At 45.1% G+C, this 19,645-nt stretch overlaps 1 protein-coding gene across 1 annotated transcript in view; it reads right to left on the reverse strand.

The window, feature by feature from the left end:
• iars1 (isoleucyl-tRNA synthetase 1) overlaps nt 1-19,645 on the reverse strand; it is a 63,497-nt gene that overhangs the window by 35,000 nt on the left and 8,852 nt on the right. The window contains exons 8-14 of the mRNA XM_072666521.1: nt 18,322-18,409; nt 14,446-14,506; nt 13,098-13,193; nt 11,636-11,758; nt 8,381-8,472; nt 6,392-6,490; nt 117-243 (exon numbers count right to left, since the gene is read on the reverse strand). Of these exons, the coding sequence (XP_072522622.1) occupies nt 117-243; nt 6,392-6,490; nt 8,381-8,472; nt 11,636-11,758; nt 13,098-13,193; nt 14,446-14,506; nt 18,322-18,409 (686 nt within the window). The remainder of the gene's footprint in view (nt 1-116; nt 244-6,391; nt 6,491-8,380; nt 8,473-11,635; nt 11,759-13,097; nt 13,194-14,445; nt 14,507-18,321; nt 18,410-19,645) is intronic.

Here is a 19,645-nt window from a genome sequence, read left to right on the forward strand (position 1 = left end):
GGGGGGCTATATTCCAGATGAGCCGCTTTATGGGGCTTTGCAGCAAGGACCTCCAGGACCAAGGGGTGGTGACCACCGGCACAAAGCAACTTCAGCAGCAGATACTCGTCACTGACCTCCTCAAAGTCATCGCTGACCCACAAAGGAATGGGCGTCCCCCAGTACCGGTTCCGTGAGATGGCCCAGTCTCGTGCATCTCTCAACCAGTTTCCGAAGCGCTTCTCCCTCACGAACTCCGGAACCCTGAGAGGAAAAAAAAAAAAAAAGAGAGAGAAAGTAAATGCCTCTGCCTCTCTTAGCGCCGTCCTAATCAATGCTAAAAAGGTGATGAGCGCTTCTGAAGGCGGCAGGGGTTATGGAGAAGAGAGGCTGACAGGGCAGAATATGCTTTAGCACAAAATAAGTCATAAAGAGGATAAAAACAGCAGCTGAGATCCAATATGGAGACCCGGCTTGAAGAACCAATTTTGGAGTCGTCAGGTCGGGGCTTCAAATTGACAAGTTCACGGAGGAAATGTGTGAACCAGGAGGAGGCCAACGTTCTGCTTGAACTGCCATCCTGAAGGCCCTGCACCTTGAGTGACACATCCTGCCATGAGCTGTCAGTCAGACTCTGAATTGACGAGTGCTTGGGGGGGCATCTGAGTTCAGGTTGCGGAAAGAAAGTTGGATTTGCCCAAACTTCCGACAGTGTGAGCAGACTTTCACGAAACGGCAGACGGCAGAAGTTCAAAAGGTCGGGGCAGTTAACAGTACTGCAGCGTTTTTGCCTTTACCTCAGAAAGGGCACACAACACTAGGTTACAATAGGTTACAATCACGTCTTAGCCTGTGTAATCCTCTTAAATCTAATCAAAATATCTGATATTGTTCATTTGTAACATATTAATAATAATTTTATATATTAATATCATCAATAACAATTAAACAAATTTTAATCAGTATTTCCAGATAAAAGCACCACATCTGTTTGTCAAATTGTTCCCTTTTTCTCCCAATTTGGTGCCGCCAATACACCCACCTCACTCCCATGAAGCCAGCCACCGCCAGTGCGGCATCTCCGGAGGAAAGCACCAGCTCCCCAGCTCCACCACACCAGCTAACAGAAGCCTGTGCCGGCCAACATCGCTTAAGAATGATGAGGGGAGAGAATGAGAGCGCCATCTACCCACCCAGAGAGAGAGCCTGGCCAATTGTGCTCTCTCTGACTCTGGCTGCTGATGGCAAAGCGGCATGGCTGGGGATTCCTCACAACCTCGCTGCCGGCAGGTCATGCTGGCAGTGGATGGATAATTTTTTTTTTTTTTTTTTTTTTTAATGAAGCGAAATTATTTGCCAAAGGAATACGACTCCTTTAGTAGATAAAATCCCCTAAAATAAGTAAAAATAAGCTAAAATAAATAGCGAATAAATTTCCATAATAATCTAAAAATGAGAAATATCAGATATTTAGACTACATTTAAAAGGATTACACTTGCTAAGACATCGTTTTCTGCAGTGTAGAACATGGAGTTTAACATTTAACTGGATCAGAACCTTTCCCTTATGCCGAGGTTCTTTAATCTGTAAAGATCAGAGCTTTCCTAGAACTGCACGTCCAAGCCAAGAACCATTTAAAAGCCTTGCTTTCTTAGACTGTGAGGCGATGACTGGGTTAATGCCAGGGTTGAAACACACACTTCATCAACACTGAGCAATGAGAGCACACTGCCCAGGGAGCATCTGGGGGTTAGGCGCCTTCCTCAAGGGCACCTCAGTAGCGGATGTATATATATATATATATATATGTATAAAAAAAATATCTGGCATGAACTACATAATGGCGTGAACTACATGGCTCAACAAGCTCAAAAGGAACAAATCCTCGTGGTGCGACTTCGAGAACGAATCAGAAATCAGCACTAGCTCCCTACCGCAGAGCAGCTTGATCATCAGCGCCACGTTTAAGGAGACAGTTGCTGTGCTGTGTTGCTTAATTTAGCTGGCCTCCATCTCTTCTCAACCCGTTTCTCCTCTAAATATATAACAACATGCTTTCTTTAATAAGTAGAGCCACAGAGGTTAAACTCTCCTTCCGTTTTTCTCTCCTTTTTTTAATTTTTTTATTTTCCAGGACACGACACCACCATCCCCGGAGAACATGCTTCGGTATAAAAATCGCGCTCAGGTTCCACCAGCTGAGCAACGAGTTCATCAATTCCCATTTGCGTGAGGCATTTCTATTCAGGCACCCAATACATCAATTTAATGATTTTTTACCTCCCTCTCTCTCTCTCTCTCTCTCTCTCTCTCTTGCGCTCGCTCACTCGCTCGCCCTTTCTGCTCCGCGGACTAAATGTAGAATCTTAAGCGCTCTGTCTTATGCTAGATGTAGGAGGCTATTTAACATCCATGTGCTTCTATAATAAGCCGAAGGGAAGAGGGCTGATGGTGGGGGCACGTCTAACACAGATGGGCCATGGGGTCGGTTTAGGTCAAGGCACGGGAATTAGCTTCAGCCCAGCTGGTCCTCTGGTCAGGGTTGAAGCTACAAGGCTGAGATGTCTACAGCATCGGTTCCCCATGGCTCAACACGCAGGTCTCCCACATCAACAGCATGTGCTGGACACAGTGTAGAATGAACCCAGTCGACTCTGTGTCCCTAAAACAGGTGTCCTGGTATCTGTGGTACTGTGCAGATCCTTCAAAAGTCCAGGAAGTTGCAAGGTGGCCCATAAATGCTGGATCAAGGAACAAGGCTGAAGTCTGGGGGATACAGAAGTCAGGACAACATCTTGAGCGCTTCGACGACATCTAAAACGAACGGCAGGACTTCACCAGAACATCACCAGAGCAAATCAGACGTCCTCCAGCTTGTCCCCGCAGTGCATCCTGGGGCCATCGGATTCCACAGGTACTTGACGTCCACATGATGAAGCAATGATGCAGCAATCAGGCCGGGTCACCTTATTCCACCCCTCCGAGGTCCACTTCCAAGGTTCTGTAGGCACTTCTGTAGGCTCTTTTGATGGTGGACAGGGGTTAGCATGGGACACTCACCAGAGGCTACACAGGTTGCACTGTGGGTTGGGACACCAGCTCCAGTAACCATCATTAAACAGTTCTGTGACTCCCAACTGCCATAAATGCCATATACGTCGTGATCACTTCCCGCCGTATGCGGCACATGGCAGGACATGTGCTACGTATGCTCAAAGACGGCGACGGACTAGAAACCGAGGGCTGGAAAACAGAAACAAGGACGACCATACAAGACATGGCGGGCAACTTTCGAAGACGCCGCCGCAGCCATGGCTAGGGACCAGACCCGATGGAGGAAAGTCGTCAGCCAAGGCGCCAAGGCTAAGACTCAGTGACTTGAGCTACAAAAGCTCTTCTGTTGGGTCAAGCCCAGGTAGGACAGCCTATGATGAGCCTCTGGGGTCTGGGACCCCTGTTGCAGGACTCATGGTTTGTCTTTTTCCTCAGACTTTGTGCCTCGGGTCATCAGGTCGCCGGCGAGAACCGACTGTTCACTTACCGTCCAACTGAGCTCCCAGATCTTCACATTCGCTACCGTAACCAACATGGTCAGCGTTACTCACTGAATCTGTGAGTGGTCGGTGGACATGAGGAATATTATATATATATAGAATGTTTTTTTTCATTAGCTGGAACATGAGCCTGCTCAGAGAGACAGGTGAACTTGAGGCCCTTAAAATATGTTATTTCTTCTAAGAACTAAATAAGTGCTTATCTTGAGGGAGCATGAGCCTGCAGCACACAGCCTTGACTATAAGTAGCTCTTCTAAGTGTGGGATCTCAGGATGGGTAAAGTCTCCCACTCCCACACGCAGCCCAAAATGAGCAATGCACTCTTCTGAATGTTCCAAGAGCAGCAGTGCCGCTGAGCTGGACTTGATGGAGAACTCTAATTGCGCTCTCAGAATACCCGACTCCCTCAGACTGCACAGTAAGGCAGGCTGCTAAATATACCAAAGCTGGCGGTTACATAATAAAAAGATCCACTTCGCTTTGGACTGCTTACTGTTCTGTCAAGGCTGTTCTGAAAGCTCAGTAGGTATTTATATACACTTCTAATATTCTGCACATTCACATCCAGAACCAATGGAACACCTCAGTGACTGATCTGATGTACAGCAGGGGGGTAATTCTTCTGAACCCAGCTACCTGGCATTTCGGTTCATCAACACTTACGTTAATGTGGGTTCTAGGAAGCAAGGGGTTCTAGAAATTGCTAAAGGAGACCAAGTAAACAAGCAATCGTCCCGTCCGACTCGAACAAACCAACACATTCAGTCCTGCCCCTAACTCAAGCAAACCCACCTACTCTGTCCCGACCCCCCAATTCAAACAACCCTACCACTCACTTAGTCCCGCCTCTACTCAAACAAACCCATCCGCTCAGACTTGCCCCCCATTTGGCACAACCCTACCCAATCATATCGACCCCCACTAGAACAAACCCAACCACTCAGTCCCGCCCCCCTTTAAAAAACCCACCCACTAAGTTTCACCCCCCATTCAAACAACCCTACCCATTCAAATCTACCTCTCACTTTAACAAACCCCCTCTACTTAGTCCCGCCCCCTACCTCAAACAACCAACCCACCCAGTCCCGTCCCTACTCAAGCAAACCCACCAAGTCAGTCCCCTCCCTACCACAAACAACCTTGCCCACCCACTCAGTCAGTCCCGCCCCAAAAAAAACACCGCCCACTCAGTCCCACCCCTAGTCGAACAAACCCACCCACTCAGTGTCGCCCCTCCCACTCAAACAAACCTGCCCACTCAGTCCCGCTCATACTCGAACAAACCCACCCACTCAGTCCCACCCCCACTTGAACAAACCCACCCACTCAGTCCCGTCCCTACTCGAACAAACCTACCCACTCAGTCTCGCCCCTCCCACTCAAACAAACTCACCCACTCAGTCTCGCCCCTCCCACTCAAACAAACCCACCCACTCAGTCCCATCCCTACTCAAACAAACCCACCCACTCAGTCCCATCCCCACTTGAACAAACCCACCCACTCAGTCCCATCCCCACTTGAACAAACCCACCCACTCAGTCTCGCCCCTCCCACTCAAACCCACCCACCCAGTCCCGTCCCTACTCGAACAAACCCACCCACCCAGTCTCGCCCCTCCCACTCAAACAAACCTGCCCTCTCAGTCCCGCTCATACTCGAACAAACCCACCCACCCAGTCCCACCCCCACTTGAACAAACACACCCACTCAGCCCCGCCCCTCCCACTCAAACAAACCTGCCCACTCAGTCTCCAATCAGTGGATCAGTGGATCAGTTCACTGTGGGCTGAGCTGGGAGTATCTGTTCACAGCCAGGACGAAATCCAAATAGTCTAGTTTCTAGGTAAACACTGTTCCTATCGAGACGATGTCTGAACAACATTTGCATAATAAATTGAACTCCGATATAAAATCTGAGGGCTAAAAGTGTCTGTCTGCCCCAGTAGGAGCCCTTTAACAGAGCGCCCGCATCTCTCAGGCAGTGCAGTGCAGCTACAGTGCATGAAATATAAATGGAGAAGCCAAATTTGCTGCACGGTCCCGGCATTACAGTCTCCCATAAGTCCTCCTCCTCCTCCTCCTCCTCTGTCCCCTATGCCTGCAGGTGATTTGTCTCAGACTGACAGCCACATTAGCGCAGACCCCTGCTGCAGACTTGTGGGAATTGGAGGAGGAGGCTGCCCAGCACCTGTAGTGCGGCATGAGCACAGACATGAGCTTGCACCACGATAGTATGAGGCAGACCGGGCAAGCGGAGCTTTAACTACACTGTATCACTGCTCATGATGCATCAGCACTACAGTAAAATACAGTACAACAACAACAGCTTCACACACACACACACACACACACACCTAAACACCTGCCTGATCCCAATACTTCTTCCAAAGCAATTATCTGCAGATACTGATATGGCTCCAATATTACCATATTAGAACCATGGACTGTTGCTGTAGACGTCAACTCTGAATAGTATAAATAGCTATGATAGTTTAAATGACTAGTATTAGAGCTAACAAAAAATAAGAACCTGCTTTCAATGCACTTGTAATAGTAGTGCAGAATAAATCAGTAGCCAGTATGTCAAAAATTGTCTTAAAAATCAGCCTGGTTATCCCGTAGTGGGACCCCGGCATACTGTAAAGCCTATCAGGGCCTGTTTCTAATATTAATCGCATACAGATAGATTATTGTGAACATTGAGAATTACAGCATGTGACTGGTATTGATAAAAATTGGTCAACAGTTTAACCGCTATGATGCCGAGACTTATGTAGGACAGTTTTTTTAAGCAGATGAAGAAAATGACTAATAATTCTGCATGGGATCGACTGTAATCAGGGATTATGCCTTACCAGTAGCACTTGTCATTGTTATCCAGAAGCTTTTCCACCATGTGCTCCACTCTCACAAACCAGCTGGGCACCGCCTTGTAGATCAGAGGTGTGTCTGACCTGTTACACATTACAACAAAAATAGGTTACATTTACATTTAGGACATTTAGCTGATGCTCTTATCTAGAGCGACTTACAAGGTTACTCGTATTACAGAGGAGGGCCGATGCAGTGTTAGGAGTCTCGCCCAAGGACTCAATCAAACCCCAGTCTTCCACATGGTGTGGTAGCTCATTGGCAGATAGTGGGGTTATCCATTATCTGCGCCACACCGATCAATTACAGGTACATAGTTTTAATAGCAGAAGTGTAGCAAAAACTAAAGGATATATAAATAATAATAAATAATACACAGATATATATTTTTTATTATTATTAAAAGCACACTTATCTACAAAACATCCAATGTTTAAGTCTATCAGAGTTCACTTAACATCCAAAACAGCATTTTATAGAATCGGAATGCTTCTGAATGCTGAATCTTATATAATCACCCTCAAACCAGCCATAAAAACAATAATATTTATGTCTTATAATTATTTGATGATTTTAGTATCACATAGTGGTGTGAGCACAACTGACCAGAATCACTTTTACTATAATACAAAACAACAATAACATTATAAACCACATTTTTAAGCATGTTTGAACATTTCTAGCTGAAAATCTATCTAGCAGGGGGCAGTGAACTATCAATAGTGAAGAAAAGTGAAAGTGCGAATGAACTGAAATCGGCCACGAACCTATTACCTACGTCTCTTACAGGCTAAGGGTAATGTGAAGGGAATTGAGCTTAGATAAAGATAAACATCACTGCAGTTACATATCTGAGATGATGGCGCATTATCAGCCTCTTATCACACATCCTGCACTGAGCTTTTTTCCCCAGTGTTTTATCTTAGGTAGCTTCAGGTGAGGTGGAAAAGGTTTGCTGTGCTCTGAGGCGAGATGATGAGGATGTCAGGTATAGAATTATGACGCATTATGGCGAACATTGTCCATAATTTAATAATAACTGCTCTATGTAAAGCAGCACTATGCAAGAATTGGCAGGAATATTTCCTACAGATGGGGAGTGTAATTTACTTTTTCTCCACTGCAGTAGTAAATATAAATCTCGCTTTGTACACATGCTTTTCTGGACGAGCTGAGAGCTGAGTACTCCAGTGCAGTAGCCCGGAGTACAGTCAGTACAGTCAGTGGAGCATCGGCATGATCCTGAAGCTGCTGTTTTAAGGTAAATTGATGAAGAATGTTGTTTAAAGGCTTTTCCAGATGAAATTTATATCAATTTAGGCTTCAGGTGGACCGTCTGTTGCAGTGCGATCACTGCAGCCCATTCCTCGCGGTACAATTCCTTTAACTACACTTCCAGACTCTCTTATACACTTAACACTGTCTTCCGATGACCCTTTAACTCCTGTCACAATCAAACAGTTCACAAAGCCTGGCACTGTCCATACCCTCCACACACCTTCAATTAACATTATCTTTTATCATGAGCTACAAGATATCGACCCCCTAGGCAGTCCTGCCAAACAAGGCTGAGCCACGAGAATCCATCAGGAGACAGGTTCATTGATAACCAGGGAGAAGTAACGAGGCTGGCCTGAGGTGGGGCCGAGATGTCGGAAGAGCAAGGGTACTCTGACCTCTTTCCTCACAGCCTCCAGAGCCTCCGGGGCCCCCAAGAGTGCTGAGGCAGCTGGCGAGGTATTAAGCACCGTATGCTAATGCTGCAGCGGCTTGCAACCCTAATGCGCCTCCGCCCCCACACCCACCCTCTCGTTATACAGCGAGCCAGTGATTTAGCGGTGTATAAGCCAGCGAGGTCACGTCACAGAGGAGTTCAGAGAGCGCACAGACTGGATCTGGGGGACATTCGCACCCTAAAACTGCAGCATCAGGACCATGCTGATGAATCACATTGCTTCGTCTGCATCACTCACCTCCAGCAGAAAGGGTAGCTATGCTTGGAGGTGCTGGCGCTGACCAGACGGCCGTTCTCCTTCAACATCTTGATGATGTTTTTGTCGGCTTCCTGAAAAACATCACGCTGGAGCTTTACACTGATGAATTTCATATGGCACAAAAGTGAAAAAGCAATGCCATCATCATCATCATCAGGACCCCACAGGACTGACCACCACAGAGCAGACTGTAGTATATGGGTGGTGGGTCATTCTCAGCACTACAGTGACTGGTGGACATGGTGGTGGCGGGTGTGTTAGTAGTAGTGTGTTGTGCTAGTAGGGTCCTGTGGGCAGCGTCCTGTGGGCAGCGTCCTGTGGGCACTGAAGGACACTAGGATGACCAACACCAACAAACTGTGCAGCAGCAGATCAGAGAGCTTCTGTCTCTGACTGTACCTTCATCTACAAGGTGGACCAACTAGTCTAATAGAGAGTGGACAGTGAGTGGACAGACAGACACAGTGTTTAAACACTCCAGCAGCACTGCTGCGTCTGATCCACTACAATACCACCAGCGCAGCACACACTACTAACACACTCGCCACCACCAGGTCAGTCAGTGTCACTGCTGTGCTGAGAATGACCGACCACCCAGATACTACAGTCTGCTCTGTGGTGGTCAGTCCTGTGGGGTCCTGAGCACTGAAGAACAAACAGGGTGAGAGGAGGAGGCTGATAACAGAACCTGCAGAGAAACAGATCTACACAGTGCTGGTCAGAGGAGCTGATAGAATAGACAGTGAGTGTAGAAACAGGGAGGTGGTGTTAATGTAATGGCTGATCGGTATAAAATTAACATTTTATATTAAATGTAGAATTTTTACAGATTATGAAAATATACAGCAAATACTGTACTTCCAAACCCCACCCACTTTGATCTCACCACATGGAAACCAGACAGGCCGGCAGCCCAGCCAGTTAAGTGACTCCTTCACTGCCTGAACATCAGCAGTTCCACTTCAGAGCCAGGGGTGGCAGCTGTAGTGGGCGTTTGCTGAGACTGGTCAGCATTCTGAACTCTGGCCATTAGGTTTTGTGGGGTTTTGAGGTGTGCGTGTGTGTGTGGGTTATCCTGCAAGTCCAAGTGACAGAAAGTGATGAAAATACAGGCTGACGGTGTGAAACGATGATGAGAGCAGTTCCCCTGACATTATTCGCTGTTCCTGGAAGACGTTCTCCTCGGGGAGCTGCTCTGTGTCCAGATGAGGGTCCCCCCCCCGCCGAGGCGAAACTGCTGACACTGCTTCACTACCTCTCTGTCACCAACTTACACAGCACTGCACTACTACTTTCCTCTTCTTCATGTCCAGGCGTTAGAGTTTCCGTACATCTAGAACACCTGATCCAGGTCATTTCAACTATAACAAGCTAAAGTGGACCAGGATGGAGATCGTACACTTTGAAAGTGGAAGATCCTTGAGGAACATTTGGAGGTTCTGCAATGTGAAACTGTGGAGGAACCTCTTAAAGTGCCTTTAGAAACATTCGAGAAAAGAGGTTTTTTTTTTTGTTTTTTTGTTTTTTTATTTTTTTAGAAGAAAGAGGTTCCTTGAAAGTTCCTCAAAGCACCTTAAGCCTGGCACTGTCCATAACCTCTGCACACCTTCAATGAACATTATCTTTTATTATAAGCTACAAGATATCGACCCTCTAGGCAGTCCTGCCAAACAAGGCTGAGCCACGAGGTTCATCAATAACCAGCGAGAAGTGAAGAGGCTGGCCCGAGGTGGGGCTGAGATGTCGGGAGAGCCTCCAGAGCCTCTGGGGAACCCCAGGAGTGTTGAGGCCAATGTACAAAAGGTTTTTAGTAGGGATGCACCGATCCGATATTAGGTTTGGATATCGCACCTATATTTATATATAGGTGCATATATAACATATATTAACAAATTTAGCTGGATCGGGTATCGGATAATTACACAGATCCTTGGAACCGATCATTTCACTTTAATTTGTTGGTGTAAAACTGCACTAAATGTGCACATAAATAAATGACAAATGGCAGTTTATTACATGTATATCTGTGTTCATTTGTCATATTATATAAAGTAATTATTAAGTCAAGCCTGATGCCTAAAGTCTCCCACATGGTGAGTTATACTGTTTATTAATACAGCAATGGTTTCGGATCGGTATCGGGTATCGACCGATATGCAGAGTTTATGTATCGGTATCGGACCTGAAAAAGACGGATCGGTGCATCCTTAATTTTTTGAAGAAAAAGGTTTCTTGAAGGTTCCTCCACAGTTTCAAACTGAAGCAGCTCCAGGGTTGTTGCAGGCCCTTTGGCCCTAGAACAGAAACCTTGTCGAGTTTATCTAGTCTTAGTCAAATAATAAGAGTTCAGTACCTGGAAGTGACAAACCTTGAACCTCACACACTCAAACACTGCTGTTCCTCCTTCAAAAGAACATCCAGCACAACCAAAACTGAGCTGGAAACCCGGTCAATTCCAAAAACCCCAAAACTGTTACATCACAGTCTTGTAGAAAAGAGAAAGCTCTAGTAGAAGCTGGTGAAACGCTAAAACGCGACTGTGATCTCAGGAGAATATGGTGTTGATGATACTGGAGAGCAGCTCATCACCTCCGGACTAGCTATGGGAACATGAGTTGCTACGGAAACCAGGCCTCGTGACCACGGCTTATCTAGAGCCAGTGTCTGCAGAAGGGGAGCTCAAATTGCCCCGATGAAGCGAAAGCCAGAAAGCCAATAGAGATCTGCACTAAGCTACGAGCTAATGCTAGCGAAGGCTAGCTTTTAGCAGCTCTTCTCTCCATCGTCCACTCCCTCGAAAACAAACTGGACATCCTCAGCCGAACCAAACTGGAGCTAAACCACACCAGAAGGGAAAGCCCCGGTAAGACTCTACAAAGACAAACCTGAGGAAGCGAGGCTAGGCTAGGTGGGGGCTAAGCTAAAAGCTAAATGGCTACATTGCTGTGAGAGGACAGCAGCACTGTCTGGTAAATGACAGTGTTTTGTTACCGCATTAAAACTATGCTGTAAATGTGGCTTCTGAGAGTAGTCACCGGTGCCATAAACCAGCCAATCAAAGCAGAGCTTTCCTTTTTCCCAGCATAACAGGGTGGTAAACAGGCTTGTTAAACAACATGTGCACACGGTAACCCCAACACGTCACATACTTACCATTTAAAGCATCAAACACCAAATTAAATAATCAACAAATGCTTTTATCCTCTGCGACTGTCACGTCCGGGAGACTCGTACCTTCACATACTGGCCGGAAAAGTGAGTGACCTCAGGAGTGAAGCAACCCGACGAGTCCACTGGGCAGATGGGTACAGAGTCTTTCTGGATGATGTTGTACTCCATGCAGACACGGAAATCATCCTGCGAAGAGAAGCAAGAGAGCAGTGGTTGCCAGCTCAGCGTTTTTTCAGCAAAAAGGCAAAAATAAATAAATAAATAAAACAACCAGAAATAACATTTTTTCTGGTTCTGAGTTCTGTCAGGAAAAGGATGGCACATTTCCAACAGGGATTTGGCAGAAGTGAAAATGCTGCCATGTTCTATGGTCCCTTTACTTCAGGTAAACATGGACAGCGCTGACATGGCAGAATGCCAGTATGCATGTATGTGGACGTCCACTTCTCCACTGCTGGAGGCCAAAACACTGGAGGTGACACGGCTTTACCAACACTAACCATCCATATATCTTTACAGTAGAGCTGAGAGATATGATAAAAAATAATTGTAAATATTATATATTATATTTTATATATAATAAAATAAATAATAAATTATGTGTGTATGTGTGTGTGTATATATATATATAAATATATTGTAAGGATATTTATTACATGTCCCATAACTCTTTACTATCTGTATGCAGATGTAGTTAAGATAAGATAAGATAAGATAGTCCTTTATTAGTCCCGCAGTGGGGAAATTCACAGTGTAACAGCAGAAAGGGATAGCAGGACACTCAGTTACAAAAATTTAGATAAATAAATAATTTACACTATATACACACAATATAGATAAGAATTAAAAAAGCAATAAACAATATTATTTACAGCAAAAGACTCTTAATTGCACATGGGGGTGGGATATTGCACATAGTATTCCCTGAACATGAACATGTGTGTGTAGTTAAGTGTGTGTGTATGTGGTCCGCTGGGAGCAGTGTTGGTTGTGTAGATGTGATGCAGATAATAAAAAAAAAAGATAAAATATTAATTTAAAAATAATATATATATACACATACCCCCCCCCCCACACACACACACACATACACACACAGGCCTACTGTTGAGATATTAATTATATGTGCCATAACTCTATCTGTATTATTAACATGATGCAGATGTAGTTAGGAAAAAAATAAATTATATATATATATATATATATATATATATATATATATATATATATATATATACACAAACATACATACACACACACAGGCCTACTGTTGGGATATTAATTACTCTTTACTATCTGTATTACTAACGTTATGCAGATGTAGTTGTGAAAAATAATATATATATATATATAATATATACACACACACCTACCTGCTGGGATATTAATTACATGTCCCATAACTCTTTACTGTATTACTAACGTGATGCAGATGTAGTTGAAAATCTAACACAGTTCTGGGTAAAAGTTTATCCCCAATTCCAATAACAAACTTTCCACCAGGTTTTAAAATGTGCAGACTTACAGCTCCGAAGTACGGCGCCTGATGAACCACTCCGGTACCTTCCTCCTCGCGGACGTAGTTGTCCACAAGAACAGAGAAGGCTCCGTTCTCTTTACACTGCACCAAAAACAAGGTAATGCTGTTGATCTCATTATCACCAGTATGTGTTACAACTCTGAAGTACAGTGTGTTACACATCAGACCTGCAGGAAGTGCAACGTCCCAACAGGCCAATTTAATCCAAATGTAATCAATTTAATCAATTATAACTTTTATGTTGCTTAATAAAAAAGCTCAATTAACACAGTTCTCAGTTTCGATGAGAGATCTACCAAACACACACATTACACACCAATATCATTTATTGAACTCAACCTTGGACCCACAGAATATCATGATGAAGTCTAGTCAGGTGAAACTGTGGGGCACGTTTGGTGACATTTTTTAAATCTGGTGTAATATTTAATATCACAACATACATACTATATACAAAATATATTTTCCAATATCATGCAGCTTTAATAAATTATCACTGTTATGCAGAAACCTTGTATCTCCATTTTATTTTTTTCTGTGAATATAATGGTTCAAGGTTTCATTATAAATGGACCAATGAGGCAGTGGTGGCTCAGCGGTTAGAGCTCCGGGTTATTGATCACAGGGTTGTGGGTTCAATACCCCGGGCTCGGCAAGTTGCCACTGTTGGGCCCTTGAGCAAGGCCCTTCAATGTCTCTGGGTGTCCTCCACGGGCGCTGGAGTTGGCTGCCCACCACTCTTGGTGTATGTGTGCTCACTGCCCCTAGTTCACTAGTGTGATTGTGTGTGTTGGCCACCACAGATGGGTCAAATGCACACTTTTCGCTGTAAATAGTACAGTGACCGGTATGTGCACCTTCACCTTTACCAATAGAAATTGACTATTTTCTATTAAAGTTTTTTTTTTCCCAATCTCTTATTAAGCTGCCATTTGGCAGATACAAGGTTTAGCACAACAGTAACAATATACCACTCTAGTGCCACCCAACAATTAATAAGTGATTCATAGTACATCATACAGTGATTTCTGATTTTTCACCTTGCATAATCTTACTACTTAACTTTGTGTTTTAAATATATTTTATATAAATATAATAATATATAAAATATATATATTTATATATATTTAGATAATATTCAAACCTACAGTGCATAAATTATCATTTTACAGAACAAAATAAGACGTAATGTCTATATAAGATAAGATGTAATATCTATAATAAATGGAAGATATCAGGGCATGATAATAAAAAATCTTGCTAACTGTATTAATCTCCATCCTGTCAGCAATGTTAGTCTTTAATCCTAACCTCAGGTCTAATCACCCCTCACCTTGACGAAGTACTCAAAAAGAGGTTTGTATCCCTTCCCTTTCAGAGTCTTGCCAGGGAACCTGCAAGACAAACGCAAATGCTTAAACGTAGCCGACACAAAGCATCATCTAAACATTACAGTTCAGTTATAATAATTACTTAATTACCATAATATGAAATTAATTTTCTGCATCTTTTGAACCAGACTGTGATTGGAACCAATGGCAGTCAGGGGGAGGTCTCAAAACAAACAAGATGGCAATTACAACCAATCACAGTCCGGGGTTTTCAAACAAAAGGCACGTTGATAACGACAAGTCGTAGTGGTTGGGAGTCGGCCCCAGAATAAATGATGCTGTGGTCAGGGCTGACGGAAGTAAGGAGGACATCTCTGACCAATCGCAGTGAGGTGGGCGGTTTCAGAACAAATGACATGGCCATTAGGACCAATTGTAGTTAGGGGAGGTCCCTGACCAATTGCCGTCAGTGGGAGGTCCCTGAAGAAATGACACAGTGATTAGAACCAATCAGGGGCAAGTCTCTGTCCCGTTGTAAAGATGGCAACCAATCACAGTCAGGGGTCTAAAACCAATTGTAGTGATTGGGTGTGGGTCTCAAAACAAATGATGCTGCCATCAGGACCAATGGTAGTAATGAGGACATCTCTGACCAATCGCAGTGAGGGGGGCGGTTTCAGAAGACACAACATGGTGATTAGAACCAATCGTAATTAGGGGAGGTCCCTGACCAATGGCAGTCGCAACAACAACAACAACAAAAAAAAACTTAGCAATTGAGACCAATCGAATTTCAGGGGGAAGTCACTGTGGGGCAGCGATTAGGATCCACAGGAGACAGGTGGGACGTCCCTGACGGAGATGGTGTTTTGCTTGAGGTATATAGTTCCAGCTTCTGTATGTTCTAGCCTGCACTGCTTGAATGGAATATGCAAATTCAAGTCCCCGAGACCCCACATCTACTATAAATAAGGCCAGTCTTAAAGGACTACATGTGCTTTACTGGCTCCATAATGCTGCTAAGTGCTTGGACCCCAATAATCGCCACTGGAAAAATGAAGGATACGTCCCCATTCGAATCCTTTACTGCAACACCTACTTTCCTCCCCACCCAGCAGTCTGCCCTTTCACGGGAACAGCCATAGCAACAACCGAAGTCTACCTCTCGTTCCTCTGCCCTTCAGTCGCTGAAGCTAGTCACTGATCTGTGTAATGACTTCTGTCACTCGCACTGTCCTCTCTGCCCATCTGCCCAGCCCAGCTCTTCCACTGCTGTCGGCTATTCGCCCTGTCTCAACCACTGTCTGAAACTCGACCAGGGAATTGACCGCATCAGCTTAACGGATGCAACAGCAGCGGAAAATGAATCGGCCCTCGCGTTATCGCGGGTGTCAGAACCGGCTTGGCTACCGTGCGCTCGGTGAGAAGGCAAATTCCTGAAACGGAATTTTCAAAAAATCCCAAAAGGATCACAGAAGCGCTCTTATCTGTAACGCAGCGTCATCTCGCCAGCGTTTGACAGTCTGGACGAAGCTGCACCACCATGGACGCCGGCCACTGGTCACGTTCCAGCACACCTACGGCAGAGGCCAGCAGAGCCGGGGCCAAAGGGGCAGAGGAGCGGAAGCAGCCACAGATTTCGCAAATCAGCTCCAGCACCTGCAGCCTCTCAGGAGTCAGGAGGGTGGCCTCCAAAAGGCAGATCACCCTGGGAGGCAGCGAGATTGGTTGACTCATTGCACAAGCTGTTCACATGCTCTTCTCACTCTTCACACACAGTCAGGCAGCGAGGAAACCGCCAGCCGGACTCATTGTGACTTCCTGAGCCTAATTAGGGGAGACAAGACAAGGTGGTGATCGGGACCAATCACAGTCAGGAGGAGGTCTTATAAATAAAAAGGGGGTGATTCGGACCAATCACAGTCGGCAAGAGGACTGTGTGGTGATCAGGACCAATCGCAGTCAGGAGGAGGTCTTGGAACAACTAAAGTGGTGATTAGGACCAACCATAGTCGGGTGGAGCAGTTGGAACAAACGATGAGGACCGATGGCGGTTAGGGGGCCAATCACAGCCAGGAGGAGGTCTTAGGGTGATAAGTGATAAGGACCAATTGCAGTCAAGAGGAGGTCTTTGAGGTAAGAAGGTGGTGATCAGGACCAATCACAGTTAGCAGGGGGTCTTAAATAAAAAATAAATAAAGAGGGGGTGATTCGGACCAATCAGTCGGCAAAAGGGACTGTGCGGAGATAAGGACCAATCACAGTCAGGAGGAGGTCTTATAAATAAAGAGGGGGTGATTCAGACCAATCACAGTCGGCAAAAGGGACTGTGCAGTGATAAGGACCAATTGCAGTCAAGAGGAGGTCTTTGAGGTAAGAAGGGGGTGATCAGGACCAATCACAGTCAGGGGGAGGTCTCAGAGGTAAGAATGGGGTGATCACCACCAATCACAGTCTGGAGGAGGTCTCTGAGATAACATGGTGATCAGGACCAATCACAGTCAGGAGGAGGTCTCAGAACTAATTGTGCAGTGAGAAGGACCAATAACAGTTGGTGGGAGGGGTCAAAACAAATAAAGTGAATATTAGGACCAATCATAATCAGAAGGTTCATCTCCGAGTTATTGATATTAACCAGCAGCTCGTCTGATCTAAACTGGGGGGCTGGATTATTGGATCAGATCGGTGTCGGCTGATACTCAGCATTAAGAGATTGAATTTGCACATTCCTATTTTTTTTGTTTTTAAACAAACCTTTTATACCATATTACTTTTAATATTAATATTTGTGTCCCTGTTTACATAAGCTATATTTCAAAATATCTCAAAATAAAAACTCAATTTTATGTACAAACCTTAATACATAACCATAATGATTTGCAGTTGTGAATCACCACCCCGTCACATGCACTTGTTTTGTCTATAAATAATTTCCCGTTGTTTTATAAATCACAAAAAGGAAGTGACATCATTTTAGCCTTTGGAGCAGCCAAGAACACAGAAGTCAGGTGTATTGTTTATTTGCTGCTTTTTCATATCAGACAGGGTCCATCAAGCTCAAGCCAACCACCCCATCACACAAAATAGATAGGGCAAACTTTTAAAATATTAAAATTAATATTAAAAACTATAAATGAAAGAAATATGAATGTCATTTCAAGCGGATTGCTGGCATGCATACTAGGTCAGGAATTTAACCCCATGACGAATTTAATAATGACTGTGGTCAGTGTGGCGCAACAGATACCAGCACTACCTGCCAGTGAGCTACTTCACTACCCATGTGGGAGACCAGGGTTCGATTCTTGGCCTGGGTGATACTATATTGGCTCACCTCTGTAATCTCTGTAATACAAGCAACCTTGTAAGTTGCTCTGGACAAGAGCGTCAGCTAAATGCTGTAAATGTAAATTTACTACCCCCCCCACAATTCCCCACCCCCCACCTCACACAACACCCAGCCATGTTTTATTGTTATACTGAGAATATGGATCCCAAGTCTGAATAGAAATGATAAAATTCACTAGGATTTTAGGCCTTAAGTGGGAAAATATGTTTCTGAAGGATGAAATTGATGAAAAATTGAATTCCAACGTAGAAAAATCCTGCCCGATTGGCAGAATGACCGAAGCAGCTTTGGGCATCTTTCGTTTCTAGGTCTCCACACTGACGTCTGCATTGGGCAGCATCTAAGCTTGAGGTCTCTCCGGGATCTACTCTATTCACACCACCTGGGGATGTTCTCTAAATGGACAGCGAAGCACTTCTGGAAATCGCTCTGGATAAGAGCCTCTGCTAAATGCCACATTACCACACAATATACAGAGCAGCCCTGCCCAGGACTTTATCTGTGCATCTGCGAGGGCCTCCACACTTACTTGTCCAGGATGGTGTATTCACTCTCGGACTTGAACAGCGCTGCGAGCCTGGCCTCCATCATGATGTACACTTTATCAGTGGAGTTGTCTACAAACAGAAAAACACAGCAGCCGTTAGAGCAGGGAGGTTAGAGGAGAGATTCGGCTCACAGCGAAGAAAGAGGAGGAGGAGGAGGAGAGCCCAATAAAGGGAATAAATGATTTACAGCAGAAGGACAATCTAGAACACAGCCTAAAGAGATGAAGAGCTGCCTCTTTTCACCGAGAGGCAGCCGGCAGGGGTCTTTCATCCGGACGCTCCTTCACCAACAATTCAATCCATTTGCTTCCTAAACTAGAAGCTAAAATAAGGTTCAGCAGGAAACCATGTTCTAAAGCATGCAGGTGGAACCAGGTTCTGCACCAAAGAACCATTCAACACACCCTTAAAGAAACAGTTCAGTTCATGTCAGGCATCTGAGGAGGGCCTAAATAGTTCAGAACAGATAATGCAATATTTGGACAAAAGTATTGGGACACCTGCTTATTCACTATTTATTCTTAAATCAAGGCAAAAGAAAGAGGTGACCCTGCTATTGTTGGAGTAACTGTCTCTACTGTCCAGGGAAGAAGGCATTGCTGTGAGGATTTGATTGCAGTCAGCAACAAGAGTTTAAGTGAGGTCAGGATGTCTAGACTGATCCGAGACTCATCCCAAAAGTACTGGATGGAGCTCCACCACGATCCATCATCATTCCAGAGAACACAGTTCTTCCACTGCTCCACAGCTCAATGCTGGGGGTCTTTATACCCCTCTACTAGCTCACGCCTGGCATTAGGCAGCATGGAGCCAATGATGTTTATCAGCTCCAGAGAGTCCTATTCTATTGGCAGTACTTCTTCTCTACAGGGACTAGACTAGCTGTGGGCGAGAGAGAGAATATGAGGAAGGAGAGAATGCAGGAGAGAGAAAGAGAGAGAGAGAGAGAGAGAGAGAGAACATCAGCTTCCTCTCCCTCCATTAGTATTCTGCACATCCCTCCCCTGCAGCACGACCCGCTGCCACTGAGCTAACAGTGAGCTCACAGTGCCCCCTGCTGGCTGCCGGCGGCTACAGCGCAACTCTGGGTAAAGTAGGTCAGACTTCTACTACAGCAGCTTCATACGAAATCCAGAGTGATGCTTAAAAAGCCAGCAGGAGAAGAAGAGGCTATTTATACATGTAAACGAGGACCAGGCTTTTTTATAGTGACCTGATTCCAGAACTGTTACGGCCCACATCTCCACACGGGGCAGCTCAAACAGGCATTGTGGGGAGGGTGCTGGTGCTGAGGACACGGGCGGG

Source organism: Salminus brasiliensis, chromosome 21 (genome assembly GCF_030463535.1).
Source record: "Salminus brasiliensis chromosome 21, fSalBra1.hap2, whole genome shotgun sequence".
Taxonomy (NCBI): Eukaryota; Metazoa; Chordata; class Actinopteri; order Characiformes; family Bryconidae; genus Salminus; species Salminus brasiliensis.